The sequence below is a fragment of the Sorex fumeus genome, unplaced genomic scaffold (genome assembly GCF_029834395.1).
Source record: "Sorex fumeus unplaced genomic scaffold, SorFum_2.1 ptg000030l, whole genome shotgun sequence".
In the NCBI taxonomy this organism is placed as follows: domain Eukaryota; kingdom Metazoa; phylum Chordata; class Mammalia; order Eulipotyphla; family Soricidae; genus Sorex; species Sorex fumeus.
This window is the reverse complement of record NW_026606087.1, coordinates 9,738,706-9,747,148: the sequence shown is the minus strand read 5'-3', so window position 1 is coordinate 9,747,148 and position 8,443 is coordinate 9,738,706. Positions and strand designations below refer to the sequence as shown.

The 8,443-nt window shown below is 57.2% G+C and overlaps 1 protein-coding gene across 2 annotated transcripts in view; it reads right to left on the bottom strand.

Annotated features, from left to right (window-relative positions):
- Positions 1 to 296: 296 nt before the first annotated feature.
- The window catches only part of LMO1 (LIM domain only 1), a 44,171-nt gene continuing 36,024 nt past the window's right edge, over positions 297 to 8,443 (bottom strand). For both annotated transcript variants that reach the window (XM_056116093.1, XM_056116092.1), the window contains 3 exons: positions 5,905 to 6,118; positions 2,368 to 2,493; positions 297 to 655 (listed from right to left, as the gene is read on the bottom strand). In XM_056116093.1, the coding sequence (XP_055972068.1) occupies positions 550 to 655; positions 2,368 to 2,493; positions 5,905 to 6,118 (446 nt within the window). In that variant the 3' untranslated portion in view covers positions 297 to 549. The remainder of the gene's footprint in view (positions 656 to 2,367; positions 2,494 to 5,904; positions 6,119 to 8,443) is intronic.

Below are 8,443 nucleotides of genomic sequence, written 5' to 3'. Positions count from 1 at the left end.
CGTGTCTCCCTGGGGGCTGGGAGCTAATCCCTTTCCTTAGTTTTCTTTCACCCTACTGGGTGGTGGGAACTGGGGCTGGGTGTGATTTCCCATCTGAGCCTCCTCTTACCGCCTCCCATGGGAATGGTGTCAGGAGTGTCCTGCAGTAGCACCCCATGGAGTTTGTTCTTGGCTTCTTCTCCCTCCCCCCACCACACTCAGAGGCCGAGGGGAGGACCAGGTTCCATTTCGAAGCAGAGAAAGGCCCCAGGTCTGTCTGTGTCACACACGTGATTAACGCAGAGCAACCTCCCCGGAAACATTCATAAGTTTAATCCACGCCAGTAATAAAATCGCATTACATTTCTCATAAAATAAATGTTCCCATTTATATACAGAAGACAGACTGTACAGGCCCGGCCCCAGGAGGGGGTCACACAGACAGCGGCGGCGAGGGAGGACGCCCCTCCCGTCCAGGACACATGAGTGCGGACACGGCAGGAGCGGCTGGCTGGCCAGGCGGACGGGCGGACAGATGGACACACGGGCCTGGAGGCCAGGCACCGGGCGTTACTGAACCTGGGATTCAAAGGTGCCATTGAGCTGCCCCTCCTCATAGTCCATCTGACACAAGATCATGTTGTTCTTCAGGAAGAATTTGTCTCCCACACAAAACCTGGAAAATCCAAGAGAGGGAGAGGTGGGGGGGGGGGGAGAGAGAGAGAGAGAGAGAGAGAGAGAGAGAGAGAGAGAGAGAGAGAGAGAGAGAGATGGGGAGGGAGGAGAAGGGATCATGGAGAGTTGCAGTGGAGAACAGGGGCTGCAGATAGGCTGAGCCCCGCCCTGAGGGTGGACTGGGGGAGGGTGGTCCTGGGGAGCTCTGTGAACCCCCCAGAGTGCATCCCCCAATGTCCCATGGCAAATGTGGTCAAGCAGCACAGTTGACCCAGCCCCTGCTCAGGCCCTGCCGCGGAGGGACAGGCAGACAGACAAGTCTGGCCATCACACCCAGGCCTCCCGAGACCGGGTGGGGCTGTTGGGGGGGGGCTGTGGGAGTGAAACACCTACTGTAGCCCGGAGAGGAGAGAAGGGAAGGCTGCCCCCCTGTTCTCTCCCGACGTTCAGAGCAGAGCCCCGCCAAGCGCCCTCTTCCTCTGAACTGAACTGGATTTCCTGGGTCTGTCTCAAGGGAGATGACCCCACTACTTTCTGTGTTATCCGAAAAGGGTCCCCCTTTGACCTCTCCCCTGCCTCCTGCTGCCTCTTTCTCCTCAAGTATTGGGGGAATCTGGGGCCGAGAGATAAGATAGCAGGTAGGGCACTTGCCTTGCACGCAGCTGACCCAGGTTCAATCCCCAACACCCCCATATGATTCTCTGAACCTTCCAGGAGCAATCCCTGAGTGCATAACAGGGATAGGCCCTGAGCACGGCCAGGTGTGCCCCCATCCCCCACAAAAAGTATTGGACGAATCAATGTGTTTAATCTCTTTAGTTAATCTCTCCTAAAGCCCTAAGCAGAACTCTGATTCTCAGCCTGGCCACTGCAGAGCCCAGCCTAAACACCAGGTGGCGCTGCAACTTCATCACGCCCTTCTAGCCCGGGGCAGGCACAGCCAAAGGCCACCGCCAGAACTGTTGGCCTGAAAGCTTCCTCTGGCTTTCTCTGCAAAAACTTGTGTTTGTTCCTTCCTGACTGGGGGCTCCTGAGGAAAGGGCTGCCTTCTGATGGTGGGCACCCAGCCGGAAGGGCTCTGCCTCATTAAGTACCTGGGGTCGGATAGGGCCAAGGCCAGAATAGGGGCGGGACTGTTCTCTAAAAGGATTTAGCCTTCCAGGTCTGGGAATCCCTTCCTGTTCCATCACAGGCATGCATGTGTACATGGCACATACATGGAGCACACAGACAAAACCGTTGTACATGAACACACATGTGGACTCCCCATGTGCACATAAATTCTCCCCTCACAGACAAGACACTGAAAATGACTCTTCTGTGTACACACACCGGCATGGGCATAGACAGGGACACATATGCACACACACACACACATGCACACACACACACATGCAAGCTCATATGAACAACACACACACGCACACACACACATGCAAGCTCACATGAACAACACACACACACACACACACATGCACACACATGGATCACATTACCCTAGCTTATCCATCCATCCATCCATGCAGAAAATGCCCACCAACAACACGTACACATGGTACCTATGCACACAAGTGGCATCAGGCTCCCAGCCAACACCCCATATGTTTGGAGATGACCCCAACACACACAGAAAGCCCCAGAACCATGACTACCCGGGCACCTCGACAGTGTTCCCGGCCCTTCTCAGCAGGCCTCGCTGGGCTTGGCACTCACCTCTGGTTGCACAGCTGACAGGCGAAACAGTCGAGGTGGTACACGTTGTCCCGGGCCCGCATCACCATCTCAAAGGCTGGGATCAGCTTGCTGCAAGCTGCGCAGTTTCCTGTGGTCCCGAAGAGTCTGGTGGGGGGGGAGGGGAGAGCGCAGAGGGCTCAGACAGGTCAGGGCACAGGACGGGGCAGGGGAGCTGCTCTGACCCTGGGCCCCTGTCTTGGCCTCTGGGCTTCAGCATCTGGGCCTGGGTAAGCAGGAAGAAGCACAGGAGCACAGGAGAAAGCATCTAGACCTTCCCAAGAGATCAAGTTTCAGAGAAATAGGGACATCTGTCCAGGAGGGGAGGGCAGGGGCCCAGGGGTGGGTTGGCACTGTCCATACCTGAGCTGGGCTGGCAGGGCCTTCTCTTAAGCTCCCTTTGGGGGTCCCTCAGTCCCCTGGGGTCATTAGGAGAGCCCTGGCAGGGACCTGGGCAAGGACTCACAAGCCAGAATGTAAAGGATTTTGGCTATGTGACCTTAGGCATATCACCGAGTCTCTCTGGGCCTTTTTTTAATAATAAAGGGGGATGGAGCATCCTTCAGAGACTTTAGAGAAACTTTTGCTCACTGTCTGTCCACAGCTCATTCAAGGGCACCTGACACACTCTAACTGTTCTAAGAACTTGACAGAGTCCTGGGGCTGGGGCATAGCACTGAGGGTGGAGCAGACACCCTCGATGCATGAGGCTGGATTTGATCCCTGCACAGAACCGCACAGTCTGGCTGAGCATGGCTGAGGGCCTGTGACCTGACCAGGTTCTTCTTCCTTTCCCTGCTCTTCACTTTATCCTCTCTCACTGAGGGGGCCGGCTAGATGGTTCCATTTGGGAGAATTAAACCACACGGCAGCCCAGTGCCCTTCTGACTCCAAAGGCCCTGCTTAGCTGCCGACACACACACACACACACACACACACACACACACACACACACACACACTACCCCTTGGCTGGATGTGGCCTGCTCTGAGCTGCCCGGCCCAGGGCTGGGTGTCAGGGGGCTGGGAGCCGTGGGGAGGCCCCTCTAATCCCCAATTTGTCCCGCTTGGGCTTGGGCACCTGTAGATGAGCTCAGCTCCATTATTCAGCGGCAGAGCTGCCTGGTGGCTCAGATTAAGGCAGACAAAGGCTTGGCCCCTTAGCCTCCTGCTAGGAGGGGCCTTTCTCCCAGGCGGGCCCACAGGGGCTGTGGGCGGGGGGGGGGGGGGGGGGGAGGGGGAGAGGTGGGACTCTAGACCCCGTTCTCTGAGAAGCTCAAGGAAACCCCTCACCATCCAGACCTGCTGGCCTCTGCCAGAGCAAGGAGACACGCCTCTAGGTTGCCAGAACCGCCCAGAAGTTTCCTGGGTGCCATGCTCTGCTTACAAACCCATTTGACCCCAACACCTCTCTCTACCCTCAACTTGGTGGCTCTGGTGACATCCTGAACCTCCACTCTGGGCCTGCCACTGAGGGGTGGGCCTAGGGGCTCCTTCCTGAACCTTCTTCCTGGCCTTCTCGGGACCAGCTGAGCTCTGGGCCACAGACCCTGAGTTCCTGCTCCATTTAGAAAAACTCCCGAGAAAGGCAGCCGTGAGGAGTCAGGGTGCAGACAGGGAAATCAGAAGCTCCTGCATGCTGGGCTGCTAACTCGGCCCCCCAACATGCCGAGACCCGTACAGAGGGAGCCCCACCAAGCCCTTGCCTGCCCAATCTATTAATTACAGTGATGGGCCTTCCTCCTTCCCTCCCCCCGCCCCCAGCAGCCCGCCCGCCTGCCAAATGCGGACGCTGGGCTTCAGCCAAGGCCCCACTCGCTGCTTGCTGGTGGCCTCCTTCCAGCCCCGCTGAGGTCATCCGTGGCCTGAGGAGGGGGAGCAGGACAGGGCCCAGGCTGTGGGGAGGGTGGAGGGTGCTGGCTGAGGAGAGTAGGGGGGGGGTTAGTGTTCCCCCCACTTCTCAGAGGGGAGGACTGAGGCTGGGGGTGGGGTGGGGTTTAAAGTCCAAGGCTGTGAGGGAACACAGCCCAGCTCCTGGGCTTGGGATGTGGCTCAGCGGTAAGTCACGGGCCCGGCATGTGTGGGAGAAGAGTTTGACTTCCGGCTCCACAATAAAGGTCTGAAACCAAAACAAAACCAAAACACCAAACCCCAAAGCCCAGGTTTGAAAATGTATAACATGGGGCGGGAACGATAGTACAGTGGGAAGGGCTTTTGCCTTGCATGTGGCCGACCCAGGTTCAATCCCCAGCGTCCCATATGGTTCCCATATGGTTTTTTTTTTTTTTTGCGTCCACGAAGAGCTTTTATTTGTACGGAACAGTTTTAAAAATACAGAATAAAATAGCTTTATCTCTACTATTATTCACAACATCTGGTCCAAATATTACATATTTTTTTTAAAATACTTAAAACGTTGAATGAAGCCATGTTAGAAAAACAATATGAAAATCCTTTTTTTGTTGTTTTTGTTTTTAAAAACTCCATAAAAGAATTACACATCTCAGGAGAAAAACAAAACAAAACAAAACAAAACCCACCCCCAGATTACCCTTGATATGCGAAATAAACAAATAAACCGCCAGGAGTAATTCCTGAGTGCAGAGCCAGGAGTAACCCCTGTGCATCGCTGGGTGTGACCCAAAAAGCCAAAAGGAGAAGAAAAGAAAATGTGTAAGAGTTGAGTCATTTCCCTGGAATGACTGCCCACTGTGCCCTGGGCCCTGATGTGTGATGGAGATGGCGGGGGAGGGCCCTCCCGGAAAGGGGAAGCCTGGTTCCCTACAGGGGAGAGGCGGGAAGGAGATGTCCCAGGCTGGAGGACCCAGGAGTGTCTTCCCCACTCTTAGAAGCCCCTCCAAGGGTCCTCTCCTGGGCACGGGGGCAACTGGGGAGAAGCACTCGGCAAGGCGGGTGGCAAGCGAGCGGGAGTTGGGAGTCAAAGCAGTCTCTAGGCTGGCGAGCAGAATCCTGGGGGTTATTCTGCCCCGGGAGAAGTGGTAGAGTCCAGACTGCCCACACACACTGCCCGCTGCAGCAGGGGTATTTACAGTGTGTGTGTATGTGTGCAAGCATGTGTGTGTGTATCTGTGTGTGTGTGTGTGTGAGATGGGGCGGGGTCCCACCTCAGGCAGTTCCAATGGTGTGTGTGTGAGTGTATGTATGTGTGAATGTGTGTGTGTGTAGTGTGTGTGTGTGGTGTGTGTGTCTGTGTTGTGAGTGTGTATGTGTGGTGTGTGTCTGTGTTGTGAGTGTGTATGTGGTATGTGTGTGTCTGTGTTGTGTCTGTGTTGTGTGTGTGTGTATGTGATGGGACGGGGTCCCACTTCAGGTAGTTCCAATGGTGTATGTGTGAGTGTATGTATGTGTGAATATGTGTGTGTAGTGTGTGTGTGTGTGGTGTGTGTCTCTGTTGTGAGTGTGTGTCTGTGGTATGTGTGTGTGTCTGTGCTGTGTGTGTTCTGTGTGTCTGTGTTGTGAGTGTGTGTCTGTGTGTGTGTGAGACAGGGTGGGGTCCCACCTCAGGTAGTCCCGGCGGCACAGGATGAGGTTGGCCTTGGTGTAGAGGGTGGAGCCCACCTCGCCCAGGCGGCAGTCGCAGCAGGCGCACTTGAGGCAGTCTTCGTGCCAGTACTTGTCGAGCGCCTTCAGCAGGTAGCGGTCCTTGATCTTGCGGTTGCAACCGGCGCAGCCCTTCTGCTTGCCCTTGGGCTGGACGGAGAGCATGGGCACGCCTGCAGTGGGCACACACAGGGCATCTCTGTGGGGGCCGACCCCACTGCCTCTCCCTGCCGCCCTCCCAGGCGTGGGCTTATGACCCCTCCCTCTTCCCCATCCCTGGCTCCTGCCCTTGGGGTCACATGGCCCTGCCTGTCCCCCAGCCCTGAGAAGGTGCCCCTGGACACCACGGGCAGCATGCAGGAGCCAGTTCCTCTGTGGGGCACACACCCAGGTCCCCACCCCCCTGAGCTGATCCACTTCACCTGACTGTTCCCCACCTAGTACCCCACTGCAGCAAGTCAACCTGGAGGTCTCACATGGTTGCCATCCCTCCGGTTCCTTCTGCAGCCCTCAGGACAAAATCTCATAATGTGCTTGAGGCCCACTAGGACTTCTGACCTCTCATCCATTCCAACTCCCCAGCCCTGTCTGCATATCACCCTTGAACGTGAAGTGGTAGGGGCTGGAATGATAGCACAGCGGGTAGAGCATTTGCCTTGCACGCAGCCGACCCGGGTTCGATTCCCAGAATCCCATCTGGTCCCCCGAGCACTGCCAGGAGTAATTCCTGAGTGCAGAGCCAGGAGTAACCCCTGAGCATTGCCAGGTGTGACCCGAAAAGAAAATAAATAAATAAATAAAACCTGAAGTGTTCAGCTCAAGTAAGTACCTCACAGAGATAGAGATGAGAGTCCAAAGTAAGGCACTCCCAGAGCAGCGGGGAGGAGCTGGCCCGGTTGAGGAGGCCTTACCTGGGGTGACCCACGACCCCGAGCACTGCCAGGGAGTCACCCCCATCCTGGAGTCGGGAGTAGTTCCTAAGCCCCACTGGGGCCCCAAAACAAACACAAGCACAAAGAATCCCTGACTCTCCAGCCTTCCCCCGGGATCCTGATGACTCCTGTCACCGAGCATAGGACAGGGAGCTCAGGACCATGTCGCCCCCACCCGTCCCTGCACCCATGTGGCCTGGGGTACAGACTGGGACCCACAAACTGGGACTTGCGGGGGTGAGGGCAGGTGCGGTGCCCCCCCACCCCCAGCAGGGCCTGAGTGAGGAGCCCTGAGGTTAGATGGTGAAGGAGTGGCATGGAGATTGTGCAAAGTGGAGGTGTCTGGGGGCTCCCGAAGCCCTCTCAGGAAAGGTTGGGGGCAGGGCTGCTCCTTGCATGACAGGCTCAGTGAGGGGGCTGGGTCCCTTTGGGGACCCAGAAGGAGCCTTCCAAGGAGCCTTCAACTCTCACAGGCCAGCTCAGCTCTAGGCCCGGCTTTTCCTGCCCTCGGCCTCCACACCATGCACCAAGGCCGTTTCCTTTTCTTACCCCCCTTCATCTAGGTGCCAGCCTTCCTCAGGCTTTAGGGAGGAACCAGCTGTGTGTGGGGGGTCTCTCTCTCAGAACACAGAGATGTCAGGTGGCAAAGGCCCTGGGTGCTTCCTGGCAGGTCATGCTGGGGATAGGGAAACTGAGGGCCCCTCCGGAGAGCAGTCCAGGGGCCAGTGGCATAGTGGAGGCCCTGAAGCCTCTCTGTCCTCCCTGCCGGTCCTCCCTCCTGGGGCCTGCAGGCCCTTCTGCAGAGCCACCACAGCCGCCTCATTTCCTCAGCACGGCTCGAAAGGTCAATTGGTCTGAGAGAGCGACGGGTGCAGCCTGACTGTGTCCTCGGGCCTGGCTGAGTCCGAGATAGCACGATCTGGTCACAAAGCTCTCAGGAGCTGGAGGAGGCAGTTGGGGGAGCAGGCATCCCTTAAAACGGGGGTGGGGAGGCTCTCAGGAAGCAGCTTCCCAGGCCTGCCTTAGGGGAGAGACCAGACGTGGGTGAACATTTGTGGGGAGGCCCAGGCCCCTTAGCTATGTTCACAAATACCAGCCGCGCAGGCCAGGCCTCTGTCCAGCCCCTCACCGGGCTTCTCCGGACCCACAAGGAGATCCTCAGGCGTGGTTCTGTTTACACGCCGCTCTCCCAGGCTGGGGTGGGAGTGGGTGGGAGCGACTGGAATCCCTCCTCAGGGATACACCCGAGCCCCCTCCAGTGTACCTCAAGAGGTGGAGGCCTTAGCACCAGGAGAGTCTGTTCTGCTCTGTCTCCGTCACGGGCCACAACGCCAGCACCAGAGGGAACCCCAGGCATGCCCTGAAGGCTCCACCACAGCAGCCTGGACACCCCCCATGCCTGTCCCTGTACCTGGGTGGGCTGACTCCCACCCGAATCCACAAGGCAGCATCCCACCTCAAGTCCTGAAAGCTGCTCTTAGGTCCCAGAACACTGCTGCCCACAGAGTCCCAGGACACCAGAGCCAGCCTGGAAGGAGTCCCAAGCACCATGGGGCCTGAGGTCTC